The 20,924-nt window shown below is 40.5% G+C and overlaps 2 protein-coding genes across 2 annotated transcripts; both read left to right on the forward strand.

Annotated features, from left to right (window-relative positions):
* The first annotated feature begins 7,029 nt into the window (after positions 1-7,029).
* Positions 7,030-12,470, forward strand: LOC102719221 (probable cellulose synthase A catalytic subunit 6 [UDP-forming]). The gene is made up of 13 exons (XM_015839704.2): positions 7,030-7,309; positions 7,420-7,625; positions 7,724-7,826; positions 7,907-8,075; positions 8,643-8,909; positions 8,994-9,339; positions 9,429-9,566; positions 9,675-9,800; positions 9,894-10,106; positions 10,183-10,468; positions 10,585-10,781; positions 10,868-11,218; positions 11,301-12,470. The coding sequence occupies exons 1-13, from the start codon at positions 7,030-7,032 to the stop codon at positions 11,883-11,885; spliced, it is 3,267 nt and encodes a 1,088-aa protein (XP_015695190.2). The 3' UTR covers positions 11,886-12,470.
* A 4,458-nt stretch (positions 12,471-16,928) lies between these two features.
* Positions 16,929-18,420, forward strand: LOC102719505. The gene is made up of 2 exons (XM_015839103.2): positions 16,929-17,475; positions 17,567-18,420. The coding sequence occupies exons 1-2, from the start codon at positions 16,929-16,931 to the stop codon at positions 18,418-18,420; spliced, it is 1,401 nt and encodes a 466-aa protein (XP_015694589.2).
* Positions 18,421-20,924: the final 2,504 nt, after the last annotated feature.

Here is a 20,924-nt window from a genome sequence, read left to right on the forward strand (position 1 = left end):
CATGTATATCTGTAAAAACTCACCTAAATACAAATATAGTGTATATACATTTAAGAGTGAAGTGCACCGGTGGTTCTCAAACTTGTTGACGTATACCATCTGGGTCTCTATACTCTCAAATTACACTTTAACGTCTCTAAACTCGATTATGCACCTATTAGTGGTCCAAACTAGCCTCGGATGACTTTTTAGCCAACGTGGCATCCAACTTTTTTTATTTTAGGTTATCTAACTTATATTTTTTTTAAACTTTCACAAATATAATATACAATATATATAACAGAAATGTAAAATTGATCAAAAGTGAAATTTGCATATGTTAATAAATAATATTTCTCTCTTATTATTTTAGAGTTTTACTTTTTCAACTGCTTATAATAAGCCAAATTTTAAATTGTAATACTTATTTTTAGAGTTGATTCTTTCATTGTAATTCATTTAACAACACTATTTCAACTGCTTATCTGATTTGTGTGTGTGTGTGTGTATATATATATATATATATATATATATATATATATATATATATAATTGAAAATCTATTTAGAAATATGAGACGATGAATTTCTATATATTTATTTTAAAAATCACACAATTTACCTCTTCAGAAAGCGTTAGTGCAAAAATTAAGAAATAATCTAGTAAAAGAAAACAATCCAATTAATAAATTATAAAGAATATAAAAACGATCTGAATTGCTACCAGCGGAGAGTCTCCTCACACAGCTCTAAGACTTTTTGGACGGAGTGAGCAGAAAAATAGAATTATTTAGTTCCGTTCAAAGTATAGTTATTTATATAATTTAAATCTTTATTATAATATAAGTATTAATGGAATTATTTATAGTGTTAAGTTGTCTCATCAATCATTTGATATTTAAATTAGATCACCTAAAATAAAAAAAAAATTGGATGCCACGTCGGCTAAAAAGTTATCCCAAGACTGGTTTGGACCACTAATGGGTGCATAATCAAGTTTAGGGACGTTAAAGTGTAATTTAAGAGTATAGGGACCTAAATAACATACCTCGACCGCCGGTACAATTCACTCGTGAAAGAATTACCATTTCGAGACCTGATGGCTCAATGCTCAAGTCGGTGCCCGAACCTTGTATAATATTGTTTTGCACTGCATTCCAGCACAGTTAGCCCACCGTCTTCTTCGGTTCTCCCAATGCTATTGTCACTTTGGGCTTGAGTATATCTACTCCATCTTTCCCTCGTGATGTCGAAGCATTGCCCCCATATCACTAAGGGACTGTTTGAATACAGAGACTTTTTTTTTCTCATGTCACATCGGATATTTGAACGTTAATTAAGAGTATTAAATATGGACTGATAATAAAACTAATTGCATAAATAAAGACTATTTCATTAGACAATTTTTTAAGCCTAATTAATCCACGATCAGCAAATGTTTACTGTAGCATCACATTCGCTAATTATGGACTAATTAGACTCAATAGATTCGCCTTGCGAAATAGTCCAGAATATAGGGTGAGTTTTATTAATAGTCTATATTTAATACTTCTAATTAGTGTTTAAACATTCGATGTGACAAGAACTAAAAATAATCCATGGAAAACAAACATGCACTATGTCCTTCTCTTCCAACATAATGTGGGAGATGTGAGACAAAGATTGAGATATGAGAAGGAGAGCAACCTATGTACCCTATCGTCGTATGAGAACCACATGTCAAAGACTAAGTCCACGGAGAATCCACTATGGTATGTCAAGTTGATGCGGGGAGCAACTGGTTGGACAGGTAATGACACTTAAGGGGCAATTTTGGAAACCATACATTTTTCAAAATATTAAAAATCTAGATGAATATAGCCTTGCAAGTATAATGATTGTCCATGTTTCAATTGGAAAAACATAGTAGTATAACCAGTGATGAATCTAGAATTTTAGAATTTTAAGGGGTATATTTGACTAAAAATTATTGTATGCATAAATCCATTTTAACAAAATTGATAAAAAAATATAAAATTGACACCATGATTAAATGTAGAGTGGAGTGCACCGGCGGTCCTCAAACTTGTTGAGGTGTGTCATTTAGGTCCTTGTACTCTCAAATTGCATTTTAACGTCCCTAAACTCGATTATGCACCCATTAGTGGTCCAAATCGGTCTTGGGATAACTTTTTAGCCGACGTGGCATCCAAATTTTTTTTATTTTAGGTGATCTAATTTAAATATCAAATGATTGATGAGACAACTTAACACTATAAATAATTCCATTAATACTTATATTATAATAAAGATTTAAATTATATAAATAACTATACTTTGAACGGAACTAAATAATTCTATTTTTCTGCTCACTCCGTCCAAAAAGTCTTAGAGTTGTGTGAGGAGACTCTCCGCTGGTAGCAATTCAGATCGTTTATATATTCTTTATAATTTATTAATTGGATTGTTTTCTTTTACTAGATTATTTCTTAATTTTTGCACTAACGCTTTCTGAAGAGGTAAATTGTGTGTTTTTTAAAATAAATATATAGAAATTCATCGTCTCATATTTCTAAATAGATTTTCAATTTTTTAGTAGTTACTTTTATTGATTATACTATTATATATATATAATATATATATATATACACACACACACACACAAATAAAATAAGCAGTTGAAATAGTGTTGTTAAATGAATTACAATGAAAGAATCAACTCTAAAAATAAGTATTACAATTTAAAATTTGGCTTATTATAAGCAGTTGAAAAAGTAAAACTCTAAAAAAATAAGAGAGAAATATTATTTATTAACATATGCAAATTTTACTTTTGATCAATTTTACATTTCTGTTATATATGTTGTATATTATATTTGTGAAAGTTTTAAAAAAAATATAAGTTAGATAACCTAAAATAAAAAAAATTGGATGCCACGTCGGCTAAAAAGTCATCCGAGACTAGTTTGGACCACTAATGGGTGCATAATCGAGTTTAGGGACGTTGAAATGCAATTTGAGAATATAGAGACCTAGATGACATACGTCAACAAGTTTAAGAACCACCGGTGCACTTCACTCTTCCTTCACCATCTCAAATGATGGTCACGACCACTCATCCTCTCTAGATTCACCTGGTACCAGCAATTATCAATATGCCTCCGGTGCGCTCCTCATTGTGCCTCAATCTTTCACAAAGCAAAAATGTGGGGGGAGGTAAGAGGGAGGCTAGCATGTCGGCACTACATTTATGTCTTGTTTAGTTGCCAAAATTTTTTGACAAAAGGATCACGTTGAACGTTTGATCAGATGTCGGAAGGGGTTTTCGGATACGAATGAAAAACCAAATTTCAGATTTCGTCTGGAAAACGCGAGACGAATCTTTTGAGTTTAATTAACCCGTCATTAGCACATGTTGGTTACTGTAGCACTTATGGCTAATCATGTCCTAATTAGGGTTAAAAGATTCGTCTTACGATTTCCCTAATAACTATGTAATTAGTTTTAATGTTCATGTATATTTAATGTTTCATTTAGATGTCCAAAAATTCGATACGATGTTTTTAGAAAAAAAAAATTTAGAAACTAAACGAGACCTAATATGGATCTACATGTTAAGATCAAGTCCACGAGATATCCATCGTGTCAATTCACGTCGGTGCATGAAGCATATCAAGGCTAGCTTGGATCGATGATGGCGTCTTGAACAAGTTGGAGAATCTAAAATTAACTTCAAGTTCTAAATCCTCGATGACATAGCTAGACAAGCTTATAGGATGCTTATCGCCTTAATTACTATTTTTTTCCGATGATGCATGGAGTAGTGAAATTGATGTACCCATCGAGTACTGGGTATATTCTGTTTTGCAAGTAGGAAACGTGGTTAGTCCACGGCAATGTTTATGTGTTTTTAATCAAGTGGCCAGATGCCAACTGATCATATACAGAGAGAGACAGGGAGAGGGGGATTCCACGCACATGTCGTTGGCCATGTTAGCCGGTGTCGCGTCGCGTCGCTGCCCTCTTTTTGCCAGCGTTCATGACCACGTACGAGTGCGGACCGATCTAATAGCCTATCTGTCTAGCTAGCCCAATTTGCTCTCCAAGCAAGGGTTGTTTAGTTTGTAAAAAAAAATTTGCAAAAACATCACATTAAAACTTTAAACACATATTTAAAGTATTAAACCTAGTCTAATTACAAAATAAATTTCAGATTCCGCATGGAAACCGCGAGATGAATCTTTTGACTCTAATTAATCCGCCATTAGCACATATTGGTTACTGTAGCACTTATGGCTAATCACGTCCTAATTAGACTCAAAAGATTCGTCTCACTATTTTGTCCATAACTGTGTAATTAGTTTTAATGTTTATATATATTTAATGTTTTATTTAGATGTCCAAAGATTCGATGTGATGTTTTTGGGAAAAAAATTTAAGAACTAAACAACCAAGCATATATGCTTATTACTCCATTATGTACTAGTGTGTAGACCACAGCTCACCCCTAGGGCTAGGCAAATAGCTCACGCTCGTGAGCTCGGCTCAAGCTCAGCTTGGGCTCGCCTGGCTCAGCTCGGCTCGAATCCTAAACGAGCGAGCCCGAGCCTGGGTTTTAGCTCGTTTGTGAACCGAGCTGAGCTCGAGCCAGCTTGCGAGTGACTCACAAGCTAAATAGGCTCGGTTTGAATAGATAGACTTCTGGCCCAAAACCAAGAAAGCCCATCAATTATTTAGCCCATTTACATGAATAGATCAAAACTTAACTAGGATTATCTCTCTCGATGTCTCGGTGCCATGTGCGGGCCGCTAGGAAGGAGCCTAGGACGGTGGCACGGTGCGGTACGGGAGTCGAGACTACGGTCTATGGGGGCATGCCGTCGACGCCGAGAGCCCGAGAGAGACCACCCCATCCTCGTCGACGCAGGAAACGCCGCGCTAGCCACCAGGACCTCGACCTCACCCATCGCCCCGAGACCCGAGAGACGTCTTCACTGGGCTCACGAGCCAGCTCGAGCCTGACCACGAGCCGAGCCGAGTCTCATGTATAGCTTGGTTGGAGTACCGAGCCGAGCGTCACGTATAGCTCGGTTGGACTACCGAGCCGAGCCTGGCATTTGGCGAGCCAGCTCGTTTCCAGCCCTACTCACCCTTGCCTGGAGCGCTCCGATCCTTTAGTACCTTTGCTTTGTTCTATGCTGCTGAGATTAAATTCTTATAAGCTAAAATTTAAATATTAAAGCTTAACTTACGGTTATTTGAATTTTTCTTATTCGTCGTTTATTTTTATGGCTTTGCTTTTACTCCCTCCATTGAAATATGTAAGGGATCATGCCATTTTTTATTAAAGAAAATAAGGAAACTGTGGAAGAACGGATCATAGTACAAAATTGGGGAATAAATAAGCACAAAGATAATGGTTAGAGAAATAAACTAGTAGTACATGAGTTGATGGATACATAATAATAATAATAAAGTACTGTCTTGGGATTATCTCTTACGGTTATTCCACGAGCAAATGGGCAAAATCATTAACATATTTAGATAGAACGAATAAATCATTTAGAACACGTGTATAAAAATTTTATCTTCTAATTATTAATATGCTGTTTCGCTTATACTTAATCTCAGCGAAACAACAAGCTTATACCTATGTCAAACTTCAAAACATACATTTGGAATTAATTTTTGTATTTTTTAATCGTTGTTTAATTTTCAACCACCGTTTTTAAATCACTAAGGCATAAAAAAACATGTACAAAACTTATCTATAAATTATCTTTTGAATCATTAATAGGTTGTTTCACGATATGTTTATTTCAGCGAAACAATAACGCCACAGGGTCGACTTTGTGTTGGTCGATCGATCATCGACGCCTACAAGCAAGAACCCATGCCAACGCATCATGTCCAGCAAATCCCTACACCCATCGTTGATTAATCCCCGAGCCGAGGCGATCGAGCAATCGATCGCCGCTCCACCGAACGAACACTCCCTCGCGCTCACTTAACACTAAGCAAAAGACAGCACCGCTCGCTACCGACGATCCCACCGACTAATCGCCAGTCAGTCGCTACCATCCCTTGCTGTCATTCAAATCAACATGCCCATACCACGGACCTCACCCATTTTCTTTTAACAACTTTTCCACCTCACTAATCATCATCATCATCAAATCAATCATTCAACACCACCCCTAATTTAACAATCCTCCAGCCTAGCTTATGCCAAGATCGCTACAGTAGCATCACTCTCTTCCCTACGTTACATTTTTAGAATACAATCTTTTTAAGTACTCTTTATCCCATCTATCATCTTATATTAAAATCTCAATCTATTTTTTCCTTGTCTGTCTCTCACTTCATATCATCATAAATAAGAGATATCAAATCATTTCTTTGTAACTAATTTAATATTAAGTACTAAAAATATAATTGTATTAGGATGGATGAAGTACCCCTCCGTCCACAATAAGTACAATTTTGCATTGTTTATATCGTATGTTAGACCATCCATTTTATCTTAAAAATTTATGATTAGTATTTTTGTTGTTATTAGATGATAAAATATGAATAATATTTTATATGACGCTATTTTTTAATTTTTTTCATAAATTTTTTAAATAAGACAAATGATCCAACATCAAATACATAAATCTATAAATAAGTTATATATATATAATTATATAAGTCTGTCCGCCGGCCCCACTCACCAGACATTCCACCAACCCCTTCCCCCCCTCCCTTCAAAACATCTGCCGTTTCCGCCCAAAACACACCGACACTTTCTTTCTCCTCCTCATTTTACTTCCGAAAAAAAATATACTATAAACGAAAAAAAAGGAGAGAGAGTGAGAGACAGCAGTAGGTAGCAACGCGGTGGTTGCGCTTCGCTTCGGTTGAGTGCTCTCTCTCCAAGCATCCCACCCCCACCATTATTATACCACCGCCTCGCTTCCTCCTCCTCCTCCTCCCCCACGCGGCGCACCAGCTAGCCAGCGCATGTGGTGGTGCTGACCCTCGCCGCCGCCGCCGCCGTTGAGGGGGGGGGGGTGAGATCTCCTCCATCGCGATGGAGGCGAGCGCGGGGCTGGTGGCCGGGTCGCACAACCGGAACGAGCTGGTGGTGATCCGGAGGGAGGGGGGAGGGAGGAGGGGGGGAGGGGCGGCGGAGGCGAGGGGAGCTGCGTGCCAGATATGCGGGGACGACGTCGGGGAAGGCCCCGACGGGGAGCCCTTCGTGGCGTGCAACGAGTGCGCCTTCCCCGTCTGCCGGAGCTGCTACGACTACGAGCGCCGGGAGGGGTCGCAGGCGTGCCCCCAGTGCAAGACCCGCTTCAAGCGCCTCAAGGGTCGGCTCCTCCGCCCGGCATTGCCTTCTCCACCTTTGCTCCTGCTCCTGCTCCTGCTCTCTCTGACGTAGCGTGACGGCGGTGTGGTGTGTTTGCTTTGCGTCGCGCAGGGTGCCCGCGGGTGGCCGGAGACGAGGAGGAGGACGGCGTGGACGACCTTGAGGGGGAGTTCGGGCTCCAGGGGGACGGCCGCGAGGACGACCCGCAGTACATCGCCGAGTCCATGTTGCGGGCGAGCATGAGCTACGGCCGCGGCGGCGACCCGCAGCCGTTCCAGCCCATCCCCAATGTGCCACTCCTCACCAACGGCCAGATGGTACGGACGAATCCCCCCTCCTCTTCTTCCTTCACTCCCTTCCGCTCCTCAATTGCTCCGATCGAGCCTGATTTGGTGCCGCTGCGGGTGTCTCCCAGGTTGACGACATCCCGCCGGAGCAGCACGCGCTGGTGCCGTCCTACATGGGTGGCGGCGGGAAGAGGATCCATCCGCTCCCCTTCGCAGATCCGACCGTTCCTGGTGCGTAATTGGTCTTTGGTTGGAATCTGGTAGCTTCTGCCTGCTTGGAGAGCTTGCTGATCGCTGTCATGGTGTCGCAGTGCAACCGAGATCGATGGACCCGTCCAAGGATCTCGCCGCCTACGGGTACGGGAGTGTGGCATGGAAGGAGAGGATGGAGGGCTGGAAGCAGAAGCAGGAGCGGCTACAGCAGCTCAGGAGTGAGGGCGGCGGTGATTGGGATGTCGACGGTGATGCAGATCTACCACTGTATGTGACCCAACTTTGCTTGGCCCCCAACGTTAGTAGTTAGTTTTGGGGGATAGGCTATTTAATTAGTACCCTGTTGCTAGAATTTCGGTGGTTACAGAGATTAAATGACGCAGACTGCTAATTGCTATCTTTAACACTACTGTTACATAAACAAGTATATATATGAAGTCTCGTTTGATGGAATGCTAAAATGAAGCTTACCGTTCCAATGGGGGCATATGCAATTTTTGACAAAAAACTTAATATGTTGCTACTTAATAGAGGAATATGCACATAAGCCTATAATTGGACAGATCCCAGAGAACGAATTTAACCTTTTGTGCTAGGCTGTAGATTAACATTACTGAATTATTTTTGTGCTAGGCTTGTGAGCTTGGTTAGTTTTATGTTCAAGGAAATACTAATTTTTGCATGTCATGATTGGAGTTATATCTTCAATTCCACTTGATTAATAGAAGCAATAGGTTTTGATTAAATTATTTTGTTAACGGAATTTTTGTCATTTCCTTGCAAATATTGTTACTAGACTTTGCTTGTAAAGTATCTCTTTAATTTGTTGATCAGAATGGATGAAGCTCGGCAGCCACTGTCCAGAAAGGTTCCAATTTCTTCAAGCCGAATTAATCCTTATAGGATGATTATAATTATTCGGTTGGTTGTTCTGGGGTTCTTCTTCCACTACCGAGTGATGCATCCTGTGAACGATGCGTTTGCTTTGTGGCTCATCTCTGTAATATGTGAAATCTGGTTTGCCATGTCTTGGATTCTTGATCAATTCCCAAAGTGGCTTCCAATTGAGAGGGAGACGTACCTGGACCGTTTGTCACTAAGGTTGGTTAAATCCCCAAACTGAAAACTTGCCTTATTTTCTTACTCAAGATTCGAAGGTGACAAACTTTTTATTTGTCTGATCAGGTTTGACAAGGAAGGTCAGCCTTCCCAGCTTGCTCCAGTTGACTTCTTTGTCAGTACAGTCGATCCATCGAAGGAACCTCCATTAGTCACAGCAAACACTGTCCTTTCCATCCTTTCTGTGGATTACCCAGTTGACAAGGTTTCCTGCTATGTTTCTGATGATGGTGCCGCAATGCTCACATTTGAAGCACTGTCAGAAACATCTGAATTTGCAAAGAAATGGGTCCCTTTCTGCAAAAAGTTCAATATCGAGCCTCGTGCCCCAGAGTGGTACTTCCAGCAGAAGATTGACTACCTGAAAGATAAGGTAGCGGCGTCTTTTGTTAGGGAGAGGAGAGCAATGAAGGTAGATGACCTTATTATATTTGTGCGTACATTCTGCTTGGTTTTCATTTTTATATTATAGCTAGTTACACAAGTTTAATTTCCCTCCAGAGAGATTATGAGGAATTCAAGGTAAGGATCAATGCCTTGGTTGCCAAAGCCCAAAAGGTTCCTGAGGAAGGATGGACAATGCAGGATGGGAGCCCTTGGCCTGGAAACAATGTGCGCGATCATCCTGGAATGATTCAGGTAATGCTTTTGCTTTTTTGTGTTTTACTGCATACTTTGGACCTTTTAGCATTGCCATGATCCTTTGTGTTACTTTAGCTCAAAATGTTCAAATTTCTGTGTCAATAGGTCTTCCTTGGCCAAAGTGGTGGCCGTGATGTGGAAGGAAACGAGCTCCCTCGCTTGGTGTATGTCTCAAGAGAAAAGAGGCCAGGCTATAATCATCATAAGAAGGCTGGTGCTATGAATGCATTGGTAAAATATCATTCACATTCTGTTTTGTATTATTTGCCATGTAGTAGCACAAGTATTTTTGACATTTGCTTCCCTCTGTATGTTCATTGGTAGGTCCGTGTCTCTGCTGTTCTTACGAATGCACCATACCTATTGAACTTGGATTGTGATCACTACATCAACAATAGCAAGGCCATAAGGGAAGCAATGTGTTTCATGATGGATCCTTTGGTGGGGAAGAAAGTTTGCTATGTTCAGTTTCCTCAGAGATTTGATGGTATTGACCGGCACGATCGATATGCTAACCGGAACGTTGTCTTCTTTGATGTAAGATTCAACCTCTGGTACTGACTTTGTGGTCTATATTATGCTTGTTATGGTTCCTAACATTTGCATTGTACAGATCAACATGAAAGGTCTGGATGGAATTCAAGGCCCCATCTATGTTGGTACTGGATGCGTCTTCAGACGGCAAGCTCTCTATGGTTATGATGCTCCAAAAACAAAGAAGCCTCCATCCAGAACTTGCAATTGCTGGCCCAAATGGTGCTGCTGCTGCTGTTGTGGTAACAAGCACAAAAAGAAGACAACAAAATCTAAGCCAGAGAAAAAGAAAAGATTATTCTTCAAGAAAGCAGAAAATCAGTCTCCTGCATATGCCCTTGGTGAAATTGAGGAAGGTGCTCCAGGTATTTGTCAGCCTGTCTAACAGTAGTCAAATAACATCATGTAACATAAGGAAAAACATCAGTGTAAAACTAAAATGTTTCTTTACTGTGAATAACATTTTGTATTTTTACTGCAGGAGCTGAGACTGACAAAGCTGGAATTGTGAATCAACAGAAGCTAGAAAAGAAATTTGGGCAGTCTTCTGTTTTTGTTGCATCAACGCTGCTTGAAAATGGTGGAACCCTGAAGAGCGCAAGTCCAGCTTCTCTACTGAAGGAAGCTATACATGTTATTAGCTGTGGTTATGAAGACAAGACAGACTGGGGGAAGGAGGTGTGAAACCTTGACCTGATTTAAGAACCAATGGTTAATCGATTAAAGACTATTTCTCTAACCTGTAAAATCATGTTTACTTGCAGATTGGCTGGATCTATGGTTCAATTACAGAAGATATTCTGACTGGGTTTAAGATGCACTGCCATGGTTGGCGGTCTATTTACTGCATTCCAAAGCGGCCAGCATTCAAAGGTTCTGCACCTCTTAACCTTTCTGATCGTCTTCACCAGGTCCTTCGTTGGGCTCTTGGATCTGTTGAAATTTTCTTCAGCAAACATTGCCCACTGTGGTATGGGTATGGTGGTGGCCTAAAATTTTTGGAGAGATTTTCTTATATTAACTCTATCGTATATCCCTGGACATCCATTCCACTTTTGGCTTATTGTACCCTGCCTGCCATATGCTTGCTCACTGGGAAATTTATCACTCCAGAGGTAAGTCTTGTTTTGCTAGATAATTTTGTGGTTGTGAGTTTCTCTTTGAATCTTACATTTTTTTTTTTATTTCTACTTGCAGCTTAGCAATGTTGCCAGTCTATGGTTCATGTCACTTTTCATCTGTATTTTTGTCACTGGCATCCTTGAAATGAGATGGAGTGGTGTGGCCATCGATGATTGGTGGAGAAATGAGCAGTTCTGGGTCATTGGAGGCGTTTCCTCACATCTCTTTGCTGTATTCCAAGGACTTTTGAAAGTCCTTGCTGGTGTTGATACCAGCTTCACTGTGACATCAAAGGCTGGAGATGATGAAGAGTTCTCGGAGCTATACACGTTCAAATGGACCACATTGCTGATACCTCCAACTACACTGCTACTGTTGAACTTCATTGGGGTTGTAGCTGGAGTTTCTAATGCGATCAACAATGGATATGAGTCATGGGGACCTCTCTTTGGGAAGCTCTTCTTTGCATTCTGGGTGATTGTCCATCTATATCCGTTCCTCAAAGGATTGGTTGGAAGGCAAAACAGGACACCAACAATTGTCATCGTCTGGTCCATTCTACTGGCTTCAATCTTCTCGCTTCTGTGGGTCCGGATCGATCCTTTCCTTGCAAAGAATGATGGCCCTCTTTTGGAGGAATGTGGTCTGGATTGTAACTGAGCAGCCAACACTCAATATATGCGGCTATACAAGCTTGAAGAAATTCTTTTGCTGGCGGCGAATCTTGCCCAAGTTTTCAAATTCTTTCCTGTAGATAGAAATACAGATCTCCGGCATTTCTTTTGGTCCACAGTGGTAGGGCAGCTTCATCTGTGTGTATTAGGGCAAATCAGAAGCTATGTCATTCCTGTGCAGCTATACCAGAGAAGTCAATTTACTCCTGTGGCTGATCCCAGGATTCTTTATTTATTTGGAGAAGCTACTTTCATCGCTGAGCTTAAATTGGTGAGAAGCTGCACCATGTGTAAGTTACAAGGCGTTGCCTGCCAAGGAAGATGCCAATTGTTTATTTAGTAAATTAAATTGAATTATATCATGAACATTCCCGGAGTTCATTTGTTCCACTCATACCATACCAAACAGCTGTTGTCTGGTACATTAGCATGAACAGATTTGTAGGTGTTTTAGCAAATGTACTTTGTTGGATTCATGGGCCATTTTGCGTAAGCCGTGGTGGGGCACTCTGTGTTTGTTTTTTGTAACCATACAACATACAGATAAAAAACGCTCGTTCACATTTACAAAGTGGGGATGTTGGCGTTTCTTTTTCCACTAATAAATTAATCTCCGAAAATGTGGTGTGGCATCGCAATGGCAATGCAGATTCGTTCCCAAAGATGAGCAGGTATTTGCGCAGAAATCATGTGTGGCCTCAAAAAGCGTAGCCTGAATCTGTGATACGGGGACCATGATCACACTCGCACAGGACAGCAGGAGACGGAGGAAGCAGCCAGGCCAGTGGTCAGTGGAATCATCAATTGGGGAGGGGAAGAAGCCGGGAGGGAGGGAGATAGTCGGTCTCCATCTTTTTGTTTTTGCTAATACTTACAACTCAAAACCTAAAATTTAAACTTCAATTTTGGAGATGGCGTTAGCGCTTTTTATCGTATTATATTTGTTTAATGTTTTTTAAATGGTTAAGAACATATATATATATATATAAAGTTTTATTTATAAATATACCATTTAATGTTTTTCTGTTGAAAAGCTAAACGATCACCCTAGTGGCCTAGTGCATGACTGGCACCGACCAAAGAAAGCTGCATGGGGCCAGGGGAGGGCGTGCTGGTGCAGCCGTGCACACGCAAAGCAGAGAGAGAGAGGGCAGCACGGCCAGGTTGGGTTGGCAGGCAGCAGGGAAAGCGCTGGAGCTGGAGTGAAGTGGTGCCTTTTGGTTTTTTTGGACCGGACGTGTCGTGAACTCTGTCCGTCCCGTCCCCTTGCTGGGAGTCACGGGCGCCTCGTCCTCCGCCTCCGCGTTTGGCTCCTTCCTTTGCTTTGCCCGCCCGTGCCCCGCCGGAATTAATGGCGGGGGCCAGTACGCGCTTCGTTTCTCTCTCAGTAATTGCTTGCCACTGCGACGCCATGCCTTTTCCTACCGAGACATTTTCATTTTTTTTATTTTGTCGATCACGCATGCCATGCCTACTACTGTACCCTCAGATGTGCACCCTTCCGTATACGCTCAACCCGATGTTCCTTTCTATCGGTTCCCAACTCTTCCTCTATGATTATTTTTCTAAACTGCTAAATTATATGTTATTAATATTTTGAAAAATGTTTTAGCAAAATTATATTAGTCTGTTTTTAAATCTTAATGTGTGTGCGGGGAGATGTTCAACTTCTCTATAGCCAAAGCAGCCTAAAGAAACCCATGCCAGTGAAAATCGCTAAAACCTACAAAATTCCTATTAAAAGTATAATGTCATGTATATGCCATTTTTTTTTTGAGAGAAAGAGGAATGGGCACAGCCAAATCTATTAATAGAAGACAGAGAGAAACAAAATTTGTCTTAGGGAGACAAAGCTCCCGAGACCAACAGAGAATACAATAGAGGGATTACTCCAAAATTTGTCTTAGGGAGACAAAGCTCCCGAGACCAACAGAGAATACAATAGAGGGATTACTCCCTAATAGCTATCAGCGCACTCACAGTGCTAAAAACTATCTTAGTTTTATTACTTTATGATATCGTATTAAGAAACTATCTTTCATAATGCAACTTTTGTATCTCATTATCATATGGTCCACTTGTCTCACATGCAGTTTTGTTTTACGTGAAGCCACCTGGTTTTAATTTAGAACTAGTTTCTTTATTTTTATGTCCCTTTCTTCAATAAATGATCTATCACATCAACAATTTGCTTACATGACAATGCAATAAATAGAGATATAAACTATCCTTGGTAGGGAGTGCCCTCACCCACTCTTGAGCTAATTGTAACATCCTTACGTAATGTCTCCCAGATAGACATTGTAATTGCATTGAAAATCCTATTTTCCACTGTAGCCAGATGAATCACACGTACACAAATATCCCGTCAAAGAATTTGCGTTGATTATTGGCTATCCTTATTGACAGGACTTTCACCATTGGAGGTAACCTCGGGACATTTAACTATTTATCACTCTTACGAGTGGCTTTAACTATTTGCCACTTTTATGTGTTTGTGATATGTGGATCGGACCCATATGTCATAGACATATAGGTTAATTGTCACTCATAAAAGTGACAAATAGTTAACTTTCCCCCTCAAAGCCTCAAAGGCCAAGGTCAATGGCAAGGTTACCGCAGTCGAGAGAACACTGTGCCCCACATCTGTCTAGTGAACGCATAATCCATGATTAAGTGGCAAGTGGTTTCGTTCTCTATATCACGCATTGGGCATACAGCACTGTTTGGCCAACTTCCAAGCTAATTGCAATTTGTTCGCTATTTGGCCAACAAGTATATCTTCATATGGAAATCCGACGTGGAAGTAAAGTGCAAATTTTTTAATTGGTTAATATGCCATATTTATGGACACTATAAATTAAAGAAAAATATTATATGCTTAATATTTTAAAATAAGCTTTTTTTATCATCCTTAAAAAAAGTATCTTGAGGTACCAAAAATTTGTAGGGGCTATTGCATAATTGACCCTATTTTAGGACCCAACTACGCATTTGACCCTATTTTTTTTCCACTTTACAGATTTGACGCTGTTTTTCAAAATTGAAGGCGCTATTTGACCCCGAAGTTACTCTACCGTCAGTTATAAGTGGAAAAAACATTTTTAAAAAGCAAAAACACGCAAAAAGACCAAAATACCCCCTCTCAAACCCTAAACCCTATCTCTCTCTCACTCTCTGACCAACAACCCAATAGTAGCCAGCAGAGGCGGAGGCGGCGATGGCCGGTCGAGCAGGGCACGAACGCAGCGGGGAGGGCCAACGCGCGGCCGGTGGGGCGACGGCGGCATAGCGCGCGACGGTGCGGGCCAGCACGCGACGAGCACACGCGCGGCCGATGGGGCGGCGGTGGGCCAGCGCGCACCTGGCTGGGCGGTGGCGGGCCAGGGAGCGGCAGGCGGGGCGGCAGTGGGGCTGCGGCGGCCAGCGCGGCCGTTGGGAGGCGGCGGCCAGTCGGAGGCTGGCGGCAGCCTTTGGATGCAGTGGGCGGCTGTGGCGGCGGTGACCATCGGGATCGAACTAGCAGCCGACATGGAAAGGTTTCCTCCTTGTACCCTTTATCCAGTGTTGTTGTTTGAAGAGATGTGCAGTAGAATGGTGTTGAATGCTATCTGAACAACTTGCTATTCATGTGAAGTAATGTTGAATGCACTGTTGAATGGTGTTGAATGCTGTAGAATGTGCTGTATATATTCATGTGAACTAATGTTGCCATCTGAACTAAATGGGTTAGTCGTCATTCCCGTGTAACATTTTTCTGGTAGAGATCGCTGAACTTGAAGCATATTTTTTCATTTAGTTTGTTTGAGAAGGGTGAGATATTCAAACTGAACAAAGCATGTAATGTTTATCTAGCAATTCTATTTCATTGTTTTCACAACATTCCACTATTTGTCAATATTCATCTCCCATTAGTAATCTATTTGCTTAGTAGAGATCAGAATATTCATATGTTTGCTTATTAGAGATCACATTTCTATAATTTGTAGGTCCAATCAAAGTAATAAAACAATTGATGTTAGAATATGGTCCTATTTCAGTTTGTCGGATGGGGAACCAAAGACTTATTGCAGAAGTAGGCATTTGATAACAACGGTTGACATTGAAAACTACACTTTGCTACAATTAGTTGATTCCATAGGATCTGAAATTGTGTGGGGCTCTAAGTAATATATTTCTTTATGGTATGCTGTTGAGGATGGCGAAATAGAGATAAGAAGTGATTGAAAACTAAAAGAATTGTTGGCCAGCAAGTACACTCTTGGGGTAGTGCATACGGAAGCACAAATTGATAATTTTTCAGGCCCATTGCAATGTCCACCCACAAAAAGAAGGATCTATCCTACTGTCAGAAAAAGTGTTGAACAAGAGAGTAGTAGCATTCCTCTCATATCTTTGCACCCTATTTCTGATGGCACACAACCCACATAAGAAATTGCAGCCCCACAACCCTCACAAAAATCCAAGCCAACCAAAAAGTCCAAGAACAAAGGAGTTCATGATGAGGAAAAAACTTCTGACACTGAGTCACTGCTGACTCTAAGTGATAGTAGCTATGACACTGAGTTGACATTCTCTTCTGACTCAGATTGTTCTGACTCTGATGCAACTATGCACCTAATGATATTGATGATGAGAGTGATGTTGATGATATTGCTGACTTTTCATATGAAGCTGATGATCCTTGTATTGATGTAAATGTGGTATTCCTAGATGTGGATCAGTGCAAATCAACAGTTACTGAACATGTCATCTTGGGTGGTTATCTCTTTAAAACTGTGAAGAAAAGCAAATCATGTTTAAGGGCACATTGTAAGCTAAAAGAGGAGACCAACTGCAAGTGGACTTTTTATGCCTCCACTAGCAAGAAGTATGTGGGGTGCAAGGTATGTGTCATGATCTGAATTAATTTGTTCTTGCATGTTTTTACCTAACAAGCAAAGTTCTTACATGTTATCCCATTGTTGTGTAGGTGAAGGTGAATGGTCCACTACACACGTGTGGCTCTGAAAATAAGTGTGGTGTCACAATGGCGTCGCAGAGTTGGATTGCTGATAGAGTGGTAGACATGTTGAAGGACAAACCAATAATGACACCTAAAGAGTTGCAAGAAAGGATCAAAACGATATACAAGCTAGATGTCCCATATCACAGGGTTTTCAGGGGTAAAGAGAAGGCCTTGGAAATTTTATATGACAAGTGGGATGATAGTTATGAGCTGCTCCTAGCTTATAAAGCTGCCCTTCTTACAACTCTTCCTGGAAGCATTGTTGAGTTAGACATAGAAGAAGACAATGGAAATGTGTGCTTCAGAAGATTCTTTGTTGCCCTTAAGCCATGCATTGATGGGTTCATAGAAGGATGTCGCCCCTATATTTCTATGGACTCTACCCATTTGACAGGAAGGGCTAGAGGTCAGTTGGCAGCTGCTGTTGCTATTGATGGCCAAAATAAACTATTTCCAGTGACATATGGGGTGATTGAGACGGAGTCCAGTGATAGTTGGACATGGTTTGTTCTAAACTTGAATAAAGCCATAGGCACTCCTCCAGGGTTGGTCATCAGCACAGATGCAGGTCAGTTAGAAGATGTGCTCTCTTTCTTGCAACTTTTGATCACATTATGATGTAATAGAGTACTAATACACTTGTCATTTTGATGTTACAGGCAAAGGGATAGAGATTGCCGTTGATCTTGTGTACCCAAGAGTTGAGCATCGGGAATGTATGAGGCATCTTTGGAAGAACATGAAGAAGAAGTTCCATGGGACTTTGTTTGCTCAACACATGTGGGCTGCTGCCAAGACATATACTGTCCAAGGCCGAGAGTACCACTTGGGTAAGATAAAGGAGAAGTGCCAAGATGCAATAGATTGGTTGGATGAGCATCATCCCTATTGTTGGAGTAGGAGTACATTTTCAGACCTTTGCAAGGTGGACTACATCAATAACAATCTTTCTGAGTCATTCAATAGTTGGGTGTTCAAAACCAAAGACTTGCAGATTATGGAGATGCATGAGAGGATAAGGAAGATGATTGTAACCAAGTTTGAGGTGAGAGGTAATCTTGCTAGAAAGATGGATGGCCGAATAATCCCAGAGATTATCAAATACCTCAGTGCTAAAAGCAAGGACATCAAGGACCATAAGGTTCTAAGATGTGGAGATGGCATAGTTGAAGTAACTGTATCCACTATTACACATGCAGTTAACTTGGAAGAAATGACTTGTAGCTGTAGGGCGTGGCAAATAAGTGGAAAGCCATGTACTCATGCTCTAACTTTCATTGCAGAGCTAAGTAGACATGTGCATATGGATGACTTTGTGGATGAATGCTTCTCTGTTGAGAGGTTGAGAAAAGCATATTCTGGCGTCTTCAAGCCTATGACACCAAAGCATTTGTGGCCTAAGGTTGATCTAGGCTACAAAATCAATAAACCTAAATTGAGGAGGAAACCAGGAAGACCTAGGGTCTCTGCGATGAAGGGTTCTGAGGAGGGTGGAAAAAGGAAGAAGAAATGATGCACCGAGTGTCATGAAGCTGGGCATACAACCAAGTATTGCCAAGGAGGCCTCACACAAGTATTGCTAAGGAGGCCTCACAACTAGACAAAAGAGGAGAGTTTCAGCTGTGGAGAATGCTTCTGGAGAGGGAAGCAATGACCCTAGTGTTGCACACACTTCAAAGTAACTCTTTTTATTCGCTTTCTTTCGTTCTTTTCCATTAATTTGTTCACTAACTCTAAACTCATTTCATATGCAGTGCAAGCGGAAGTGCGGGTGCAAGTGCAAGAGGAGGGGGTGGGGGAAGAGGAAGGGGAAGGGGAAAGGGAAGAGGAAGAGGAAGAGGTAGAGGAATGGGAGCATGGTTTGGAGTTTGATGCTCATGTAATAGTTGTCAATTATCTAGTGCTTTTGTTGGACATGACCCTTACTGCTTTTGGGCCCTATTGCTTTTGTTGGACATATATGTGCTCATGGACTTTATGTGTGATGCTAGAACATGACAATGTGTTGATTTGTGGCCTTGTTGGACTTCATGGACTTTATGTGTGATGCTAGAACATGATACTGTGTTGATTTGTGGCCTTCTGGTAGCTACATATTTCTATGTTTGTGTACTGATCTGTGAATGTGTATTTTAGAGATGATTATGTGCTATTTTTACATGAACATTCTTATATACTTACTTCAGTTTGACAATTTTAGGCAATATGCTGTCAAAAGTTTGTTAAAAAGTAGTAAAAACCATGCCAAAATTTTGTTTAAATTAATTTTGATTTGAACTGAAATTAGTTCAAATTTTAGTATATTTATCAATTTAATCAAACTTCACTGAAATATCAAACAAATTTGTCTGAAATAGTAACCATAAATAAAATATTACAAGTACATTAATTGTTAGAAAGTATATATGTACAAAATTGGGTCATATGTGCAATAACCATTTACAAACAGGGTCAAATACGCAAGGGTAAAAACGTCCATTCATATCTCTTTTAACACCGTTAAGGTCACTTAACAGAGTAGGGTCAGTCGGTGCCTTCAATTTTAAAAAAACGGGGTCAAATCTGCAAAGTGAAAAAAGGGGTCAAATGCGTAGTTGGGTCCCAAAATGGGGTCAGTTATGCAATAGCCCCAAATTTGTACTAAAATTCTTGGTACCTTGAGGTACTTTTCAAGACGGTAGAAAAACCTTTTAAAGTAGGAAGTGGTGGGGGGGAGCACTGAATCAACTATCATTGTCTTCACTAACACATTTTTTTTTCTATTGGAAAGCAATTCTACCATCACTACGTGGTTTACAATATCTTTTTTTGTTTGTTTTCATTTTAATTTATATCTAGCTACTTTTACTCATCCTATGTACTTCATTCATCCTTCTTCAAATCTGACAGCTAAAATCATTTTCGTAAGATCGGACAGCTAAGACGGACTCCACCTCTCTTTACATAGACTTTCCATATATCAGTGAATTTCTAAATTAGAAATTATTTTTCTAATTAGAATGGTTTCTATATATTAGACTTTATATAAAAATAAATATATAACTTTTAATCATAAATATCCGTAAATATGCAATGTATATCTTTAGAATAAAAGTTCAATTATAATTTCTAGTTTGTGATCAATGCCATACCACATTTGCGTAAGCATAAGATCGATCAAGACTCTAGACCTGATGAGGACATCACTCCTTCGACTATACACAACAATCCTTTGTTAATCAATCAAGGTCCGCGACAAAAAATTATTGGTGATCTCGTTTGTAAGTTCTTATTTATATGATTTTAAGAATATATTACTATTTAATGATTATATTATGATTAGGAGCAATGGATATGACAAGGAGACACTTAGAGAGTGACTTATAGGCGTAGAGGACCAGCAAGGGCATCCAAATCAAGATGGAGGCCCAAACCAAGTTGACTTCGAGTACGATTCGGAGTCCTGGACCAGTCTCCACTAAAATGGGCGCCTAGATAGCATACAAGCTTGGATTGGGGCGTTATTTATATGGATGGAAAGGTAAGAATATAACCTTTCCAATGGTTCTGGTGTCATGTCCAAATTCATTGAGTCAATGGAAATCTGTCCCATTGCCGCATTGCTAAATTTTGGGCCTTTGGACCATGTATCTTGTTGGAGTCAATTATGGATGCGTCAAGAAGTGTTGCACGACCCTGAACTCCATATATTAGTAGCCACCGTCATAGTTAGGGTTTGTGGGTTTTGCTTAGATTAATCTGTCTAGAACAATTTCGCTGATCGTTCGGTTTGTGAGACCCCAACTTATGAGTTTAATCATTTATCTATAATTTGGTTGCAATCTATCTGGTTTGTGTTTGTGTTCTTTGATTCGCAAGTAGGGATTAGCTTTCTCAATGAGGTCAACTGGGTTTTTGAAACGGTTGATAACCAGAGGAGACACGGTTGAGTTCAAGGGCATGTTCGTTCAGAAATCGGATCGACTTGTGTCGCGACCCCACCAAATTGAGTGATTATCAGAACCTTTTGGAAGATCG

Source organism: Oryza brachyantha, chromosome 7 (genome assembly GCF_000231095.2).
Source record: "Oryza brachyantha chromosome 7, ObraRS2, whole genome shotgun sequence".
NCBI classification, from domain to species: Eukaryota; Viridiplantae; Streptophyta; class Magnoliopsida; order Poales; family Poaceae; genus Oryza; species Oryza brachyantha.

Bases quoted from the DNA above. Each gene is read 5' to 3' on its own strand.
- LOC102719221 (XM_015839704.2), top strand. From the start codon at position 7,030: ATGGAGGCGAGCGCGGGGCTGGTGGCCGGGTCGCACAACCGGAACGAG. The intron at 8,076-8,642 runs GTATGTGACCCA...TTTGTTGATCAG, and splicing joins GGTGATGCAGATCTACCACT to AATGGATGAAGCTCGGCAGC. The intron at 9,801-9,893 runs GTAAAATATCAT...GTTCATTGGTAG, and splicing joins CTGGTGCTATGAATGCATTG to GTCCGTGTCTCTGCTGTTCT.
- LOC102719505 (XM_015839103.2), top strand. From the start codon at position 16,929: ATGGCGTCGCAGAGTTGGATTGCTGATAGAGTGGTAGACATGTTGAAG. The intron at 17,476-17,566 runs GTCAGTTAGAAG...TTGATGTTACAG, and splicing joins GGTCATCAGCACAGATGCAG to GCAAAGGGATAGAGATTGCC.